Genomic DNA, 19,062 nt, shown 5'->3' with positions numbered 1-19,062 from the left:
AATGAACACATAGTCACTAGCCGCCAGACTTGGTGGTATTGCTGTTTTGACATTGCCGTGTCTGGACATAGGAGTTGGTAGAAGTTTGTCGACTGCATCCCGTAGAGCAGGTAAAATTTGTGAGGGAGCTGATTCATCACGACAGATGAAATCTCCTGGCACTGCGATTGGAGAGCCATATACGAGCTCTGCTGAAGATGTCTGTAAATCATCCTTGGGGGCAGTTCGAATGCCTAACATAACCCAAGGTAATTCGTCAATCCAGTTTGGTCCAGAAAGGCGAGCCATCAAAGCACTCTTTAAGTGCCGATGAAATCGTTCAACTAATCCGTTTGATTGAGGGTGAAAGCTGGTGGTGAGATGAAGTTGTATTCCAAGCAGTTGGCTTATCGTTGACCATAACTGGGACGTGAACTGCGGACCACGATCAGAAGATAGGTGCGCTGGAATTCCAAACCGTGAAATCCAGACCGAAAGGAAAGCTCTGGCACAAGTTAGAGTTAAGGAATCCGCCATGGGAACTGCTTCTGGCCACCTTGTAAACCTATCTACTATTGTCAGCAGATATGTTTTGCCCTGTGACGGTGGTAAAGGGCCAACAATGTCAATGTTAACATGTTCAAAACGGGAACGAGGTAATGAGTAATCCACCAGAGTTGATCGAACGTGTGTGTGGATCTTTGATTTCTGGCAAGCTGTACACTGTTTAACCCATAATCCTACTTGCTGTTTGAGCCCGTGCCACACAAATTTTGAAGCTATTAGCTTGCGCGTCGTGCGTATTGACGGATGTGACAAACAGTGAATAATGTCGAATACTTTCTTTTGCCGCGAAAGCGGTATGATCGGTCGCGGAGTGCCAGTGGAAGTGTCACACAACAGTGTTAAACCAGAGTTGCCAATAGTTATGTCCTCAAGCTTTAGGTTTGTAACTGCTGTACGATATGATTGCACTTCTTTATGAAGTTGCGCATTCGCTATAGCTTTGTAATCGAAATCCAACATCACCTTTTGTAGACTTGAGACAGTTATCCGGGACAATGCGTCAGCTACTTGATTATGTTTCCCTTGGATGTGTCGAACATCAGTGGTGAATTCGGATATTGCTGTAAGGTGGCGTTGTTGGCGCGCTGACCATGGATCAGACACTTTTGCAAACGCAAACGTTAACGGTTTGTGGTCAGTAAAAGCAGCAAAACTGCGCCCTTCAAGAAAGTATCGAAAATGGCGGATTGCCAAATGCAAAGCCAGTAACTCTCTGTCGAACGCGCTGTACTTTGTTTCTGATGGTCTGAGATGCCTGCTGAAAAATGCTAATGGCCTCCAGCAACCTCCAATGTTTTGCTCAAGCACAGCACCAACAGCTGACTGTGACGCGTCGACCGTCAGGGCGGTTTGTGCCTGAGGTATAGGGTGGTGAAGTAGCGTTGCTGCAGCAAGTGCCTTTTTAGCCTTGGTAAATGCTGCAAGCATTGTGTTGTTCCAAACCAGGTGTTTTGGTTTGCCCGAAAGTGCTTCATACAATGGCATCATGATTTGCGCTGCACCAGGAAGAAATCTGTGATAAAAATTTATCATGCCAGCAAATTCTTGTAGGCCTTTAATAGTGGTAGGTTTGGGAAAGCTTTGAATTGCCTTGACTTTGTCAGGTAAGGGTCTGGCACCAAATCTATCCACGCGATGGCCGAGAAAATCGATTTCCGTCAATCCAAACTTACATTTGGCCAGATTAATGACAAGTTCATGGTCAGCTAATTGTTTAAAAAGCTGCTGAAGATGATTGCGATGTTCGTTAGCCGACTTACTTGCAACCAATATGTCATCAAGGTAAACAAACACAAATTTTAAAGACTGACAAACTGTATCCATCATTCTTTGAAACGCTTGAGCTGCATTTTTAAGTCCAAAGGGCATACGCAGAAACTCAAAAAGCCCAAACGGTGTTACGACAGCCGTTTTGGAAATGTCTGCTGGCGCAACGGGTACCTGGTGATATCCTCGAACCAGATCGATTTTAGAAAAAATCTTAGCCCCTGCCAGTCGTGTTGTAAAATCCTGGATATGTGGGATCGAGTAACGGTCTGGTTGTGTTGCTGCATTAAGGCGCCTGTAATCGCCACAGGGGCGCCATCCACCTGATGTTTTGGGAACCATATGAAGTGGAGACGACCATGGACTGGATGAACGGCGGACTATTCCCAGCTCCATCATTTTACTAAATTCTGCCTTTGCAATGGCTAGTTTTTCGGGTGGAAGTCGTCTTGCCCGAGAGTGCACTGGTAGGCCGCTTGTGGGAATGTGATGTTCCACACCATGTTTTGGCATTACTGCAGAAAAATGTGGCGTTGTTATGTCCGGAAACTTTGCCAAAAGTTTGGCATAACTTGATTGTGCGTTGCTAATTGCGTTTAGGCGAGGTGCCGCTCGGTTTGTCTTGCCTATGGTCATGCTAGTTAACGACTGAGCATGCACCAGACATTGCCGTTTAACATCAACAAGTAAACCGTGCGCTCGAAGGAAATCTGCTCCAAGTAGTGGCCTTGATACGTCGGCGAGCACAAACTTCCATTGAAACTCGCCGGAAGGAATATCAAGAGAAATTAACTTGGAACCGTAGGTTGTTATATTGCTGCCGTTAGCTGCTGTGAGATTTTGTCCCTTGTGGTTCATTCTCCTTTCATAGCCAGAAGGCGGAAAGACACTGATTTCAGCACCAGTGTCCACGAGAAAGTTGCAACCAGAGGCTCGATCCCACACGAAAAATAAGTTGTGTGATTTGCCGGTTGTCCCATTCATTGTGGACAACCGGCCTTGGCGTTTCCCTGTTGTGCAGCACATGGTGGACGACATTGTCGTGCATCTTGTTTGAAACGCCGGTGGTAAAAACAATATTGACTACTGTCGTTGCTGTTGAAAAGTGTTGTAGATTTAGCTTGCCTCTGCTTTCTTAATTTGGCAATGGTGTAGTCTGTGTTGCTCGTCCGAGCAAGCCATAACCTATCCGCCTGTTTTGCCAAATCGCGAGGGTTTTCCAAATCTTTTTGAACGAGGACAATACGAATATCTTCCGGCATATGTTGTAAAAACAAATGTTGGAATAGAAAGCAAGACTGGTGTTTTCCCATTAGGGCTAGCATTTCGTCCATAAGTTCAGAAGGTTTTCTGTCACCGAGAGGTGCAATGTTCAGCAGGCGTGCTGCTCTTTCTTGATTTGATAAATCAAAATAATCCAGCAGTCTTTGTTTAATTGATGCGAACTTGTTTTCTGCTGGAGGATCTTCCAATAAATCGATTATACGCTTTGCTGTATCTTGATCAAGTGCGGACACTACATAATAAAACTTTGTTTGGTCTGCAACTATGTGTTTTAATGCAAATTGTGCCTCAATTTGTTGGAACCAAACACGTGGTTCTGCTGACCAGAAAGTCGGAAGTTTGATCGCAACAGCATGCTGGGTGTCTCCGTCGGTTGACATGCTTATTTAATGAACTCCAGAAAAGTCGTTTCTGGATTTGGGGTCACCAAATGTAGTGTCCGTTTATTTCAATCGCAAATAATAGAATGACGCGTCAAACCAAACGCATAGCAAACGTGCGCACCAAACGAAAAAGGCAAAATACACGCACAATAGGAAAAAGGCAAACGTAACGCTTCGTAAGAAACAAATAAGCGACAGGGGTCGCTACACGCTCATCAATAGATTCTAAAGTTGCGGTGTATTCCAGTAAGCACACACACAAACTAGTATTTTGTCAGATTAGTTCTGATGGGTTTATACGGAACTTAGACCTTTACGACAAACTGAGTAGCACGCTTTGCATCAAGTCAAAAAAGGAAGTCAAAAAACTTAAGCAGCATGCTTTGCATCAAGTCAAAAAAGCGAGGAAAACACCTCAGGATGGTAAACACAAAATTTAAGCTTGTAATAATGTTTGTCAGAATAAACACTAAATTGGACTTCAATGTACGGATAAAAAAAACACATCATATTGACCGTTATGCGAATCTTTGCTGTAAAAAACATTTCTCCGACAGGAAGCGCCATAGAGCCAGACTTTCAAAATTACCAAGCAAGTTTAGAAGTTTCTGTCTCTGTAGATGGATCTGGTACCATAGATATTAGTAACGTTCTTGCCTTGAACCAAATAGTTCAATACCTTGGACCCAAGAGTTCAATTCCCACACATTGGTACACAATACATTTGGACAAAATCATAAGTTAAAGTATTACTGTTTTTTAGAAGGTAAAACGAACTGCAATCTGGAAAATATCATATTTACCAGAAATGTTAAATGAAAAACTAACGTGTTAAACTGTTTAAAAAACATTGCTATGGCTCTTCTTATGCATTGCATTGAAAAAGAGCGTTCGTTTCGGTAATAAAACCATGATAGTTCGGTACGGTTTCCAACAAAATGTCACACAGAGTCAATATTTGGTTTTGGCAAGCATGAAAATCAGAGGTCATAAATCCAAAGGTTGATTTGCTATTTAACAAGGTTGAACACATAAAACCGCTAGTAAAGCAAATCATAAATTCCTTTTGGCAAGAAAATAGTAGCTTTTAGCGATTAGAGTGTTTTATTAAACTAAGTATGATATGTGGTGTCATAACATAAAGCTCCTTATTTTCACACAAAAAACTATATTGAACACAACAGGTATATTTCTGGTTCGCACCGAAAAGTGTGTGCAGATCCCTGCCTAGATAATGGTGTCTTGTTGTCACACAAAGTTGTTGCCAATATTGCCGCGGGACGATGGCACCGTTTTGTGTGGGTTACGCAAAAAATTTGCAGGAAACATTTTATGTAGCCTACGTCCCTAGTAACTTTTAACATAATCCCACGTATACGTCAATCTGTCAAGAAATCTCTCATATTAAGTCGCCCAAAAAGTGGACACATTTCTGTAAACATTTAATACTAGGATCATGTAAAAAAAACTGACAAAGTGTTTTTCGGTTTTATAATGACAATGTTGCAATTAGTGCTCAACATCCAGATTCCACAACGCAAATGCCGCGTGGTAATGGCCCATGTGCGCCTTAGAGGAAACATTAATTTTCGGGTCAATTAATTAGCCCACTGGTCAATTAATTAGCCCACATCAGACAACACCCATAGGACCTGCAATACGATCATAAGTGTAATATATATGTCTGTAAAATAAAAAATGGGTTTTTATCTTGTTTCTGCTATCTGAAACAGATCGACATCGGTTCAAAGTTATTAAAATAAAGATTTAGGTACATGACTTTTAGGGTAAACTGCACAAAAGAAGCTATATTAAAAAGAAGCTATATTAAGTGAATTCACTTTTTGTGCACCAAAACCTGAGCAACCGAAGATTTTGCAAAGAGCAGAAGTATTTGCTATGTTGTTAAACATTTACATTGCTTCTGACACCACTGTGACGTAGATGAATTACTGGAAAAGTTTGATCGAAACAACGATCCTGAAGCCTTCTGGGTGACTTTAATCACGTTCGCGCTTTTTACTTTTACGTAAGTGTCTAGTTTAAACGACAAAGTTTGCTATATTTTTGAGCGGAAATATAACAAAAAAATTAAGGGCCTGTGTTCAAACATAGTATTTTACGTGTTCTACGAAACAATGACAAAATGCTGATAATGTCAGAATACTGCTGGATGTTCTTTTGAAATGACCTTTGTGAAGTTTTCAAGATATTTCTTTTAATCTACATGTTTCATGCTTTATTCGTATAATTAACGTTGGAAACAGCTTGTAACGTTGGATTCTGCAGTTTAGGTATGAATCCCAAATAGCACCGGGTTTAGTTAAGGGCTTCAATATGGGCATTTAAGGGTATCGTTCAACGCTTGTATTGTACACACATGCAAAAAACGACAGTATCACATTTCACTTGATGGAACACGATCGAAATAAATTACGCCTTAAACACATTGAAACTGTTTGCCAGACAAAAATATATCAATTTTGCTTAGTAATGAATATTATGCGATTAAAAAATATTTTATTTTTAGATGCTTATAATTATTAATATTGATACTTGGATTCGTGATGAAATGCAAATAGGCCTAATCATATATCTGTTTCGTCGAAACAGGACTTCATAAGCGCTTACTGCACAACACCAACTGCACATTTTGTCTAATGACAAAAACACAACAACATAGACCTGATGGACACTCAAAACGAACTTTGACGGAATACGTGAACTTTCACAGAGGTAAATAATTTAAATCGCCGCCAATACGTAATCAATAGAGAAAACTTTTGTGTATCACGCAGGCAGTAACACTGAGAAAAGGTAACGTCATGAAAGGAAAAATCGTCAATTACCAGTGGGCTAACACGAGTTTATGTCACCACCCAATCGCACAAAGTTAAAACGCACCAAGAAAACTAACAAGCCAGTAAATCATACCGCCCAATCCAACAAACAGCACAAACGTATAGAACGTCAAAACCGATGACCATTTATCATATCGGTTCAGTTCTATGTTTCGAAGTAGCTTCTGTGGAACGCGGATATCACTGGCCATTACATCGTGCAAAACGATCAAAGGTTGTGTATGCTTAGAGCTAAGTTCCTATGCTCATCATGACATAGCGCAAAACAGGATTGTAAACACACCAACAAACAAGCTTGGGCTCTGCTAATGTTGAAACTTCCAAGTTATGGGAAATCTTGATGTCAAACAGTTACGGAAAATGACAAATTAAGTCACATTAACGCCTTGCAATAAATTGAGGTCAATACGGTTTAAGTAAATTATTTCAATTTAAAGTAATCATTTAAAAACGGTTTGCTAATGGCTGTCAAATTAAAACTGATTTTGAACTTGCAAGGTCATCAAATACAAAACTAATTCGACTTTTTCAACTCCCGCCCCTTCCCGTAAAAAAATGACTCGCTGTATTCTCGGTCCTTGCGACGCAGTGTGTCGTGGAATCGGTCAAATAAGAGTGTGTTGAAGCCAAAGTTGACATGAAAATGTTTGTGATGATCGTCATGAAACATGACCGGCGGTTGCCATGGCCAAATTGAAGTCAGATCAACACCTACAAAAAAGTTACAAAAGTAAAAACACAAAGCCTTCTTCGTAAAGTTTTAGCAATGTGCAAAAGATCTTCAAAGATAAATAAGCGTGACGGCCATATTTGCTGTACAGGCGGCTCCCCTATAACATCGAGTTTTATGTTGATTTGCATGCGGTGATCGATTTTTTCCCATAAAACCAATAGTAAACTCTCTCCAGGGAGTTAATGACTCAACCTCCAAAGTATCGATTAAAATCAAAATTAGTTATAAAAGATTAAATGCACAATATGGTCACCTGAATGGTCGACTAGCCCAAAGTAGTAAATGTAGTAAAAGCATCCAACGACAGAAACAAAGTGGATTGGAAACAGCACCATTGGAAACAACAGAATCATCTAAAACAGAAAAACCAGTTTAACTGCACATATGTATTTAAGCGTTGTCGTGTAACGACTTCAAGAAGTCGCGCCAAAACAACTTAATCAAAAACACGTTTCGGCAGCTATTGTAGAGTATCCAATTTAAAAGGAGTTTTTTAGTTTTAGCACGGCCCTTTTGAAGTAAAGGCATCAACGGCTTCTACCAGTGGATACCGTTACACCTGACTGTGGAAACACAAAAGCGACTGGGACGTTTAAATAAGATTTCGCACTTAACGAGTTAATGTGGGATCGAATTTCGTTTCGCGTCTGTCATGATTGTTTTATCGATGTTTTAGCAAACAAAGTTACCAACTACATATGGCTGTTGTCAGACTTAATGAGGAAGTACCGACAGGAATAAAGAAGTACCGAGCAATCGACCTTGAGATAGCGTAACAAGAATTATCGGAAACACAACAAATTTACCAGAACAAAGGTGACAGTACGTGCAACACTGCTGGATTGAAAATATAACGTTCGCCTGTTAGCGCACTTTACCGTTTCTTAATATCGTTTACCTGAAAAACCAGCGATTCCACGGGATGCATTGCAACAGCGCTAAATGCAGTTGGGCTATGATATCGGTGGTGCCATTTATGGAAGTTTCGGTACAAAAACGGAAAATGAAGCATTCTGCACATAAAATCATGGGATGCATAACGGATTAACAAATATTACAAGACAAACAAATAGTAAACATATATCGAGCAAAAGAGAGTGGTTACGCGTCGGACACTTTGGGCCGATTTTGTACAACAGAAGTATGCAAAGTCTAATTCATCAGATATTCAACGAATGACTTCCCGCACTTCCCACAGAGCGTAACTTCCTCTGTTCCTGCCCTCTCACGTATGGACAGACGGGCCGGTCGGTAATTAAATTACGCAAAAACGTGAAACAACCAACCTACCTGTGGTAGTAATATGCCCCGGCGTCTTGAAATAGAAATAAAGCCACCGTCGAGAAGATAAAGTATATCCACCCGTATTCCTGTATATCGTAATATACTTTCAAGTACGGGCCACCATTGTAAACGTACGCAGACGTGACTCCAGATAAACTGCCGTTGAAAAGAAGGCACACGACACCCATTAGGAACTCGTGACGTTCATTCTAAAAATAAAAAAATAAAAACTTGTGGATTGCACTACTAGTAAAATGAACATTTTTGAAAAGTTACTTGGCTCATATCTATAATGCAGTGCTCATTTTTCAATGTAAATATTTGGAATTTAAGTTGGGTGCTAAACGGCAAATATTAGCTATCTGAAGTATACCTCTTTGGTAAGAAATCTGGTTGGTTGACATTTCCAATCCTGGGGGCGGTTGCGCTGGCGAATATAATAGTTCCTGCGTGACAAAATACGATGTTTAACGTTCTGTGCTGGGTAATAAGCACTGCACGTAATACTCTGCCCACGCGTAGATTTAATAGGTATCAGGCTTAATGAATGAAAAACGTCTATAAAATATCTATAAATATTTTATGGCGATATGTGTACGAGCGTGTCAAGTAATACGGGCATATTTGATGTATTCTGTACGTGTTAACCTACCATTGCAAAAAGCCACCAACGACAAAAAATAGGGCGTAGGATCCCAAAAGTGATGATGCTACAAAGTAGTGAATATCCTTGAGATAGTAATAATCTAGCAGACCGGAAGACATCGATGTGTTGGCAACTGGTAATATATCAGAAGCGTTGTTGACTTCAATCTTGCCTGTTGTGTCTTCCAGGTCTTTTTCTATAGACGTACTGAAGAAGTGGAACTGATTCCAGTTACGCCATAACATTACTACGAAGAGCAGGGTGTCACCATGAGCAGCCGACCCCAGAAGAGCCAGCGCTATAGAACTGGTGATTACAGCCATGGTCTTAAACGTGAACAGGGAACGCAGCAGCGTAGCGTTCAGTTTTGGTACCTGCCCACAAGGATATTCGTAGCCATCTGTTTCACTTTTGTTTGGATCCATTGTTACTTTTGCCCTCTAAACACAAAGTAATGTAATAATTAGTTTGTTTGAAAAAAAACAGATGCGAGAAACTAAATCAATATTTGCTTCTACCCCTGAGCCTGTAACAAAAGCCACACTTTGTGCTCTTAACATATTTGTCTACAAGCATGCACAAGGTAATATTGTAAACGGAAATGCTGACAGCCTTATGAAAGAATACGGTGTTAACATAGGCTTTAAAAAGGATGTTCTGTGATCATAAATATATTTTGGGCTAAGGTTCTGCACAGCCTAGCCTAGGCCCTGTCCATATGCTGTCAGCATTTCTCTGCTACAGCCTCCACATATGGTCTATTTGCGCGAAAAAACAAACAAAAAGGACTACATAGTACAATCATAGCAGCACACAGTTACTATATGACAATAAGACTCATTACATTAACCTTAGTTGTCGGTTAAGTGCTCAAAATTATAACAAAAACCCTCTTCACACCACTTAGTTTTCTACAATAACCTTTCAAAGACCTTTTATTGCCGCTTTTTCTTTTTTCTGCAAACATCTTACTTTCATAGAAAAGTCGAAAACCTAAGCATACAAAAGACATTCTTTCCTTGCTCAATGAGTAGGTCTATATACGACAGTGTAGCTCTTTGTATTTACTTCCAGGGCAACCGAAAAGGTACCCTATCAAGTCACGCATGAATCGGTTTGATTGGACTCGCTAATCAAGCTACTCTTGTAGCGTATGTGCCGTTTAATGACAAGCGTCCGGTTGCATTGCCAAGTACATTAATTCGGTGAAAGGTTGCGCTGCTATTTTAGGCGATACCTAACGTAGCCCTGGTTGAGTAAACATTTACAAGTGATATTGACATTAAGTTGTGTGGTTCAGTGTTTGATTTATCGTAATGGAGATCAACGTTGAACTTCGTTGGGGCAAAGCAAATGTTCAAGCTTTGAAGTTGTTGTTAAATTCGCATATTATATAAGGTATTACAAACAAGACCGGTAAGTGGTGTATGGGTGTCAAGCGAAGCGAGTCTAATCTTGTGCTGGAATTTGATTGGAGAAAATGCTTCTGCTAGAGGCAATTTGAATCAAAACATCCAACCTACTGTGTATTTATAAACCGAAACAAGTCTGAAATATCTGCAATAAAATGTATCTGTGTTGCCGCTTATCCCTTAGTTTAAACTAGGCCTAAATGCACGTTCGAGACGACAGTATAATTGATATTGTTGAATATTTCAAATGACTGAAGTTTAAAAATTACAGTTAACCACACAAAGCTCATTCAATTTGAAACAGCGGGATTCCTAACAGAGTTGTCAAAAATGCCGCCATAAGTGTACTCGAAATCCAGTCCGAAAAATTGCTTACTTCAAGTGCTTTTGTCGCAACCCACAGTACCAAAAGACGCACTGAAGACCCTAAAACGTTGTAATGTCCTGCGCAAAATCATCTTTTCACGATTCATGCTTCACTCAATCCTAAATATGAGCCACAAGCTGCTGCAACTTTGCAGCAAGGTTTGAAACTACCACAAACAACTGAACGTTTTGAGCATAAGCACCATTTGTTGTCATTTCACAGCGCACCACTTCCTATTTTTCTTTTTTCTTGCACCCAATCGCCTGTCATATTTGCTTGAACAGAATAGCACAGTGCCCTCGTCACTTATGTTGCATAACCTTTATACACACTAAACGGTCTTGCCGGTTAATTATCGACGGTCTGACATAAAAGTCACATGATTTATTCCAAGTAGGTTGGACAATATTGATCGTTGCACGGCCTCATAAATTGCACTTAAATCGATTTCCTAAAATTGGTCCCACAACAGTAACTTTGTCAGTAACTGAACGACAATATTTCTAAAAAACAGTATAAAACGCACCCCATTTTGTATTAAATGTTACATTTAAAAGGAATTTTGATAGATCTCGTTAACAAATCCATCTGTGTAATGGTGCCGCGTGTTTGGGTGACACTAAAACGCTGAATGGGCGGGACGGGCGGGAGATGGCGGGACGTCGTGAAAACCGCTGAATATCGGGTTAAATTGCTGACGGTTAGTGCTATTAAGGTTGGGATAAGGTTTTATAATAGAAAATCATTAAAAATAATTCCCCCGGGTACCTTCCGCGACCGAGGGAAACATAAGTTAACAAGCAACTACAGTCTAATGTTTGAAACTAAAACGGCTGCCGACCAGCCCCAAATAAACACTAAGCAACCGCGCAGTGGCAAAATTTCATGCAGCTAATTATTTTCTGCGTACAAGCACGTAACAAAGCATTTATTTCTTATTGTAATGGTCATAAACAAGTTCAAATGAATTTGTGTGATTTTTATCCTGGTCCTTTTATGATAGGTAGAGCTGCGAACGTAAGAATTCACAGTAGCCCAAGAATTTCCGATAAGTGGCGCAACGGAGCATAGGCGTTTACGGTAAAAAGTCACCATATTCCTGCAAATTACTGACTCAGCGATTATTGTTGCCTTTATAAACGTTTTGCTTTTATTGCTCATAATCATTTTACTTTTTGTTGCTAATAAAAAGGCTTCGCGACCCCCAGTACAATGGCAAACGACTCCCAAGGGTATTTAGACCCACGGGTTGAAAACTACTCATCTCAATAAAGTACTTCCATTTTACAAATCAGGTCCACTTGGAGGGCTGGTGAATGTAGCCTCAGCATGACAATAACTTTGTTTAAAATGTTGGCCGAGTTTCTAAAAAGCTATCAGAATTACTGTTGTGTGGCATTTGGTGTCCTTTAACAGTTTCGCCGCTTGTGTAAGTATGGGACAAACACTAAACGTTTTCAGGTATTACTATAAAACTGTGAGTATCATGGAGATATGAAATTATTTCAGACAAGTTATCGATTTTGTCCGATTTTTAGACCACCTGGCAACCCTGGTCCAACGGTTGTAAAAACTCTCAACCGACAAAGTTTGGTAGTCTACAATGTATGTAGACTCTACATGCCGATAGGTAGCGCCAAGAGTAAAAGTATAAATTAAAATTTAGACTGGGATAGGCTTAAGGACTATGTTTAGAAGTTGGTCCATTGTTATTTTCAAAACAATAAATCTCATCCCAACCCTAATAGCCTTCACCACCAGCATTTTCACACAATTTTCTGAATGCCTTTTTAAATTTTCGGCCGCGTGTATGTAGGCCTACTTGGAGCGTATAATGCCTTTCTAGCCAATAAAACCACACGAGACCAATTTTTTTAACGAAATGTCCAGCAAAAGAGTTTTATTCAACGCACACAAATACTATATTTTAATCTACATGTGATCGACCGAATAAATTTGTGTCAACCGCTGCAGGTCGTATCACCCCACATCACTGGTTTAGATTGGGCCTACCGTATTCCCATCCCCAAAAAGAAGCAACAAATTTTGAAAAGAACGTTAAAAAATACTTTAAAGCTCTCCAAAGCTAAAAACTTCGGAAATTAGACGGTATACAACAGTTTGGATAAAGTTTAACGTTTATTACATCATAACGCTAAAGTGCTTGTATTTTCGAACAACATAAAATCTGTATTTTTTCAAAAATAGCCTGAAGATGTATATTTGGCTGTTTTTAAAGGCATAATTATCACATATGTGTTTGGTAAATCAGAAATTCCTTAAAAAGGAGGACATTTGGGCTATTTTTCTTGTCCTCGGAGGACAACTTGTTTTTTGTTAGAAAAGGGGACATGTCGTCCAAAAAGACGACCTATATGGTAGGCGTAATTTAGATACAACCATTGGATTAGATGTATGTCTGGCCGTAAAATCTACTCCGACAGTTTATTGCTGATAGGATAGCCCATTTTAAACGATTAAAAGTGTGAATCGCATAATATTTTCCAAATGGTTTAATCATGGCAAATTTTACAACCTATTTGGCCTAAATGTAAAAATTCTTGCTGCATAGGCTACGCTACACATTTAGTACAGACCTTTTCTGAAATTTAAAAACGTAGGTTACAATTTCGTTGGGGGTATTTGCAATTGCTGACCTTTGAAACAAAACAAATATTTTGTATTTGCGTTAAATCACGCGACTGTCGAGGCATGCAAACAATATTTTAACTTAACAAACATACCAATGTATGCAATACGAGGACAATCAGTGAATTATTAAAACGTTTACCAGCACGTAAAATTGTGTTGGCAGGCACTAAATGTTTTACGATGTTGCAAATGACATAAAGTTCTCGGTCGAGAACTCTGTTTAATATCTTACATGTGTTTTTGATCATAAAGTGAATTCAAAGTGCACTAATCGAGTAATCAAACTTAATAGATGGGAGCATTCAGAGTTTTGTTGGTAGTTTTAATCGCACTTGTTTGCGGTTTGCTAAACGGCAACGCAAAATCATTCAGGTTGCCAAGCAAAAATATTTATGCTGGGTTGGATGTATTTGAAGGTGAAGAAAATGATGAAAATGTAATGACATTTGAGAAACATAACAACAAACGTGATCATGAAAAGTAAGTTACAAATTTTGATCGCATTTTTACTTCCGTCATAAATATATTGCGCTTTTGTTTTCTACAGAACTGTCGCTTTGCTTTTACTGCGCAAGATTTTTCAACAGGGCAATATTTTAACGTCGGAAAAATCAAAAGCAATTGACGATCTGATTGCAAGCAAAAAGCTCACCTGCGATCTGTGTGAAGTTGCTGTAAAAGCTGTACAACTTGTACTTAATTCCAATACTGGGGAGGAAATAATTGCAACGTTGGCTGTTGCAGTTTGCGAAGCGGTAAATATACTTAAAGGTCAATAGAGCGTGGTTTCAAATCACAAAACTTTAATGAGATCAAAATTTGCAGTGTTACAAACAACCTGTGTTATAAGGTCGAAACAGTGTGCACTGTCTTCAGCTTATCATTTATTGGTTTGATGCTTTTACAAACCTATGTTTTGTTATTTACAAGAAAATGTGTATTGTTTTCACTAACCTTTTTTGTGGCATCTGAAAAAATGCAGTGATCTCTGTGGTTTATCTTTAATGGTGTTTTTAGGTCCATATTGAAGATAATCGGGTTTGTGAACTGGCAGTTGATGAATTCAAGCTGGAGGTTTTTTACGTTCTATTCAATCTAAAGCCCACAGAGGTAAAAAGCAAACAATAATTACAATAACACAAACGCTCTGACAACGTTTCGTTTACAGATGTGTTATTGGTTGATGGAAGACAAATGTACTTCCAAGCCCGATGGCTTTCTTCCGGAATGGAGCATACCAATCCCCTTGCCTAAGCAAGAAGCAGATGAAGCACCCGTTCAGCCCCTAGCGGACAATCCAACGTCAAAGTTTATGTTCTTTACGGATATGCACATGGACATTAGATACAAAGCAGGGGCAAGTGCGACGTGTGGTGAACCTTTGTGCTGCAGGGACAACGACCCCACACCTTCAGACCGTAAGAAAGTTATTAATGGCTTCCTGATAAATATATCCGTTATTTTGCTTATGTTGCATAGCGACCGACGGTGCCGGACTTTGGGGCGATTATCGCAACTGCGACATGGCGCCGTGGACTGTAGAAAGCATGATGGAAAGCGCGCAAAGCCAGAAGTTGGATTTCATTATGTTTACAGGTAACTTTATGTAATAAGACTGCTGTCTTCGTTTTTCATTGACGGTAAGTCTTAAAACCAATGTGCATACATTTGGGCAATGTACAGGTGACATTCCAGCGCATGACGTTTGGAACCAGACAAGCCAAGATCAAATTGACAAAATTCAAAGATGGACAAATCTGCTCACAACATACTTCCCCGGTAACAAAACCTTTCCGAGCAACAATTTACAAACAAGGCTTACGTACATCACCATTTTATTGCTTTCTGTAAATATAGAGTGTAAAAATAAGTAATTTTTAGATACCCCGGTTTATGCTGCTGTTGGAAACCACGAAAGTGCACCTGTTAACTCGTACCCTCCATCTTCCATTTACAACGAACCGGGGGCTGACATCCAGTGGTTGTACCAAACCTTGTACGAAAGCTGGTCCCACTGGATCCCAAACGAGGACCTTGACACAGTAACGAAAGGTAAATGAAGTAACGAAAGGCAAGATCAATATTTACAGTTATCACGTATGTACTGTTTATTTTTGTCAAGGTGGCTTTTACACAACTCTCGTCCAGAAAGGATTGCGAGTAATTTCGTTGAACACAAACTATTGCAGTGACGATTCCTGGTGGCTTTTGGTTGGGGAAAATTCAGTTGATCCACAGGGCCAACTCGCTTGGCTAGTGCAAGTTTTGCAAGCGGTGTGTGTAGCACAAGATATGCATTGAGATGCAAATTCCGCACAAAACCTTTTCTTCGTTTATCGTTATTCTTATCTTAAACAATTACTTGCATGTATTGATGTTCCAATATATTTTAAATCCATCAAATAGAATTCTATTTGAATAAGGAACTGAAGATGCCAAAACTTTTTGGTGAAATATATATTCCGTAAAACTATTTTGTACAACGGTTGATTCTGTTTGGCCTAGGGTTTATACACTGGGTTTTGAATTGTAACGCATTTAATTAACGTTTCTAAAATTATTACTTGTGAACACAATTATTACAATCTGCAGGCAGAGGATAACAAAGAAAAGGTTTTGATCATCACCCATAGACCAGTTGACGGATGCATGGAATGGTGGGGAAAAAATTACTACGATATAATGATACGCTATCAATCCTCTATTCTCGCTCATCTTTTTGGACATGCACATACGGTAAGAAATGCAAGTACCTTGGCCTGCTTATAATGTTATAGGCCTAGTGGCGTAACCAACCAAAAATAGAGGAAAAATAAAAATAAAATGTTGTGACTATACACAAATAAGTTTGAAACATCGATTTATGGTACAGCAAACGTGCATTTTCAATTTTTGAAAAAAGGGCATGATTATTTGACCCCATTCACCTTTTATAGAAAAACATGTATTTATCGGCTTTCCAGTTAACCAAGCCAATTAAATGATATATTTACGTTTTACAAATTGTTCTTTACTTTTTGGGGTACTTTTAGGATGAACTGAAACTGTATTACGACACCACCGACCCAACTAAGGCTGTAAGTGTGGGTCTGGTGGGTCCAGGCACAACAACTTATTCGTATCTAAACTCTGGATATCGAATTTATACTATCGATGGAGACTACGCAGAATCGACACACATGCTACTCGACGCTGAAAATTACTACCTCAATATTACTGGTAGGTTAAAACATCGGAGAAGAATTAGAATATTTGTAATAATACAGAATAAATGTAGTTTTAACTTGCTCCTACAAGTATCTAACCCAGTTAATACATTTATGTATAGACGCCAATGTTTCAAACAAAGCAGAATGGAAGCTTGAATATTCCACTACAAAAGACTATGGAATGCCAAATCTCAGTCTTTCCGAAGTAAAGAAGCTGGTTGATGGGTAAAACTCTATAGTCTACCGCAAAAATACCGTACAAATTATTATTGTTCTGTAGTTTCGAGGACAACGACGCTATCTTTCAACTTTACCACCAATATATTAGTAAGAGTGAAGATACATCAAATTGTGACGAAGATTGCAAAAAATCTACAATTTGTGGCATAAAACAAGTCAAACAAGGGGAAAACAAGACCTGCTAATTACAAACTCCTGAAGGACTCAATCACATTTTTAATCGATGGGAAATCAATATTAAACAATTAGCCTAATCGCGTTTTTTGGGCAGAAATTTCTGCGTAAATAAAAGTGCAATAGAATACCAATAAAGCAGAAATACAAACTAAAATATTGTCATAAAAACATAAACAGACACAAGAACGTGGAGCTATCATGCTATTCAACACCACACCTCACGGGAGATTCACTTTCACAAGGGGGCGTAAAGAGCTGATATTTTTATTTAGCGGCTAAAGAGGGTTTGGGTTGGTAAATAAGTTTTAACATTTTTTACATTAGTAATTAAATTTTTGGGTTAGTTCTATTGAATTTTATATTCTAATACCTTACCCCGACCGTAATAGCCTAACCGTGAGTATATTTGGAGATACAATTCAAAACCCAGTGAATAAACCATAGGCCAAACAGAATCAACCGTTGTACACAATAGTTTCACGGAATATTTATTTCACCAAAAAGTTTTGGCATCTTCAGTTCTGTAAGCGAATACAATACTGTTATAAAAGCGATGGAATAATAAAACAGTAAAAACAATAAAATACTAAAACAAGCTGCCAGTATAACATGCAACTGGTGAACAAGCTTTCCAGAGTGAACGCCGAACTGTTTACTATCGGACTCTCCAGTCTGCTGCAGGTGTATTGCAAAACCGAAAAAGGGCGGAGGTACAGAAAAAGATAAGACAGTAATTGGATTGAGGGGAATGCGTGGAAAACGAATAGCGAACACGCGGTATTATCATACGCTGGATGTTTATTTTTGGGTTAATCAACGCCAACCACTTTGCTTCGGCCATATCTAAATTTTGTAGCACAGGTTGTTCTGCAAAAATGACCGAAATATATTGTGCGATGTTTGGTTTTTTAACGAGCGCAGACATATGCTTCTGTTCGTAATGGTGAAAAAGCGCGGCTTTGTCATCCTTGTGTTGGTGCTGGTAAATCTTTTCCATGCTGCGCGATGACTACGCCACCTGACATTTGAGCGTGATAATGCTCGCTGAACGCAAATTTTTAAAGTTCACATGAAAATTAAGCGGCCAAACTTACATGAAAAACAGCAATTTAGCTTTTAATATTGCGTTGAAATGTTAGAACCCGAAATTTTCATTCAATTTGGCGAATCAAATTCGCGTCTAAGCTCTCCATGTTATAAAAATCAGACAATTTATGTGTTGGTTTTCTATACCCGCTGTATCATTTTGGACACAAAATGGTTCCATAGGCTTTATTGCGTCACAATACGTTAGACAACTTGTGTTTTATATAGACTTTGGTGCAGGGCTGCCAAAGCTTGGGTTTTGCCCCAAGATCTTGGGTTTTTACTTGACGTCTTGGGTTCTTGGGTTTTATTTTGAAAATTATAGCAATTCTTGGGTTTTGAGTCCTATTGATGAAATAAATATATGTAAGAACTATCTTAACGAGAAAAGTTTTTCGGGTAGCTGCACTAGGCCATTTTATCATCTCTTTTAATTTCTCTCTTTTCTAGACCTTAATTCTTTCTAGATAGTATACAGTGAAAGCATCGTTACACATAAAAATGCAAATAAACCAATGCTCGTTAAACATAAAAACTGGTAACCATCAAAGAAGTTTTAAAGCTTCTAAATATACTGTAGACTAGACATTACTAATTTTATGAAAAAGAAAACAGATGATGATCGTCAAACAGCCAAGAGTGAACTGGCGATTGCTGCATATTGTATTGAACATAATATTCCCTTTGACCATTTCCTACCAGTTTGTAAAGTTGCATTTCCGGACTGTAAACTGGCAAAAATTTGTCAATGAAACGAGTAAATTTACTAATTAATTGGATTTCTAACCACATTTTACAATCTTGGGTTTTCATTTAAATTCTTGGGTTATTTTGCTGTGAGTCTTGGGTTTTGTTAAAATTCTCATTGGCAGCCCTGCTTTGGTGTTGGGTGTCCCGAGAGGAATGGTGTTAGTAG

General features: G+C 39.0%; 3 protein-coding genes across 3 annotated transcripts; 1 reads left to right on the top strand and 2 right to left on the bottom strand.

Moving 5' to 3' along the window:
- Positions 1-2,586: 2,586 nt before the first annotated feature.
- Positions 2,587-3,522, bottom strand: LOC145205149 (uncharacterized). Its single transcript, XM_080077802.1, has one exon. It carries the CDS (start codon positions 3,474-3,476, stop codon positions 2,793-2,795), a length of 684 nt encoding a protein of 227 aa, XP_079933928.1. The 5' UTR covers positions 3,477-3,522; the 3' UTR covers positions 2,587-2,792.
- A 2,218-nt stretch (positions 3,523-5,740) lies between these two features.
- LOC145205509 (uncharacterized) lies at positions 5,741-9,520 on the bottom strand. Its single transcript, XM_080078251.1, has 6 exons — positions 9,010-9,520; positions 8,731-8,803; positions 8,364-8,566; positions 7,972-8,086; positions 7,327-7,426; positions 5,741-7,051 (listed from the first exon to the last, which is right to left on the bottom strand). Exons 1-6 carry the CDS (start codon positions 9,426-9,428, stop codon positions 6,855-6,857), a joined length of 1,107 nt encoding a protein of 368 aa, XP_079934377.1. The 5' UTR covers positions 9,429-9,520; the 3' UTR covers positions 5,741-6,854.
- A 4,206-nt stretch (positions 9,521-13,726) lies between these two features.
- LOC145204789 (sphingomyelin phosphodiesterase-like) lies at positions 13,727-17,310 on the top strand. Its single transcript, XM_080077379.1, has 12 exons — positions 13,727-13,914; positions 13,982-14,205; positions 14,465-14,544; positions 14,603-14,852; positions 14,914-15,030; positions 15,118-15,213; positions 15,316-15,486; positions 15,557-15,708; positions 16,027-16,170; positions 16,467-16,653; positions 16,763-16,868; positions 16,924-17,310. The coding sequence occupies exons 1-12, from the start codon at positions 13,727-13,729 to the stop codon at positions 17,066-17,068; spliced, it is 1,860 nt and encodes a 619-aa protein (XP_079933505.1). The 3' UTR covers positions 17,069-17,310.
- The last annotated feature ends 1,752 nt before the right edge of the window (positions 17,311-19,062 follow it).

This window comes from Phallusia mammillata, chromosome 8 (assembly GCF_965637545.1).
Source record: "Phallusia mammillata chromosome 8, kaPhaMamm4.hap1.1, whole genome shotgun sequence".
Lineage (NCBI taxonomy): Eukaryota > Metazoa > Chordata > Ascidiacea > Phlebobranchia > Ascidiidae > Phallusia > Phallusia mammillata.
The sequence above is the reverse complement of the archived record's forward strand: the minus strand, read 5'-3'. Positions and strand labels throughout refer to the sequence as shown.

What these genes read in the sequence shown, in the direction of transcription:
- LOC145204789 (XM_080077379.1), top strand. Translation starts at nt 13,727, where the DNA reads ATGGGAGCATTCAGAGTTTTGTTGGTAGTTTTAATCGCACTTGTTTGC. An exon ending in TCAATCTAAAGCCCACAGAG is followed by an intron (nt 14,545 to 14,602) that starts GTAAAAAGCAAA and finishes TTTCGTTTACAG; the next exon opens with ATGTGTTATTGGTTGATGGA. An exon ending in CCTTGACACAGTAACGAAAG is followed by an intron (nt 15,487 to 15,556) that starts GTAAATGAAGTA and finishes ATTTTTGTCAAG; the next exon opens with GTGGCTTTTACACAACTCTC.
- LOC145205149 (XM_080077802.1), bottom strand. Translation starts at nt 3,476, where the DNA reads ATGTCAACCGACGGAGACACCCAGCATGCTGTTGCGATCAAACTTCCG.
- LOC145205509 (XM_080078251.1), bottom strand. Translation starts at nt 9,428, where the DNA reads ATGGATCCAAACAAAAGTGAAACAGATGGCTACGAATATCCTTGTGGG. An exon ending in GGGGCATATTACTACCACAG is followed by an intron (nt 8,087 to 8,363) that starts GTAGGTTGGTTG and finishes TTTTATGTGCAG; the next exon opens with AATGCTTCATTTTCCGTTTT. An exon ending in TGGGCTAGTCGACCATTCAG is followed by an intron (nt 7,052 to 7,326) that starts GTGACCATATTG and finishes ACTTTTTTGTAG; the next exon opens with GTGTTGATCTGACTTCAATT.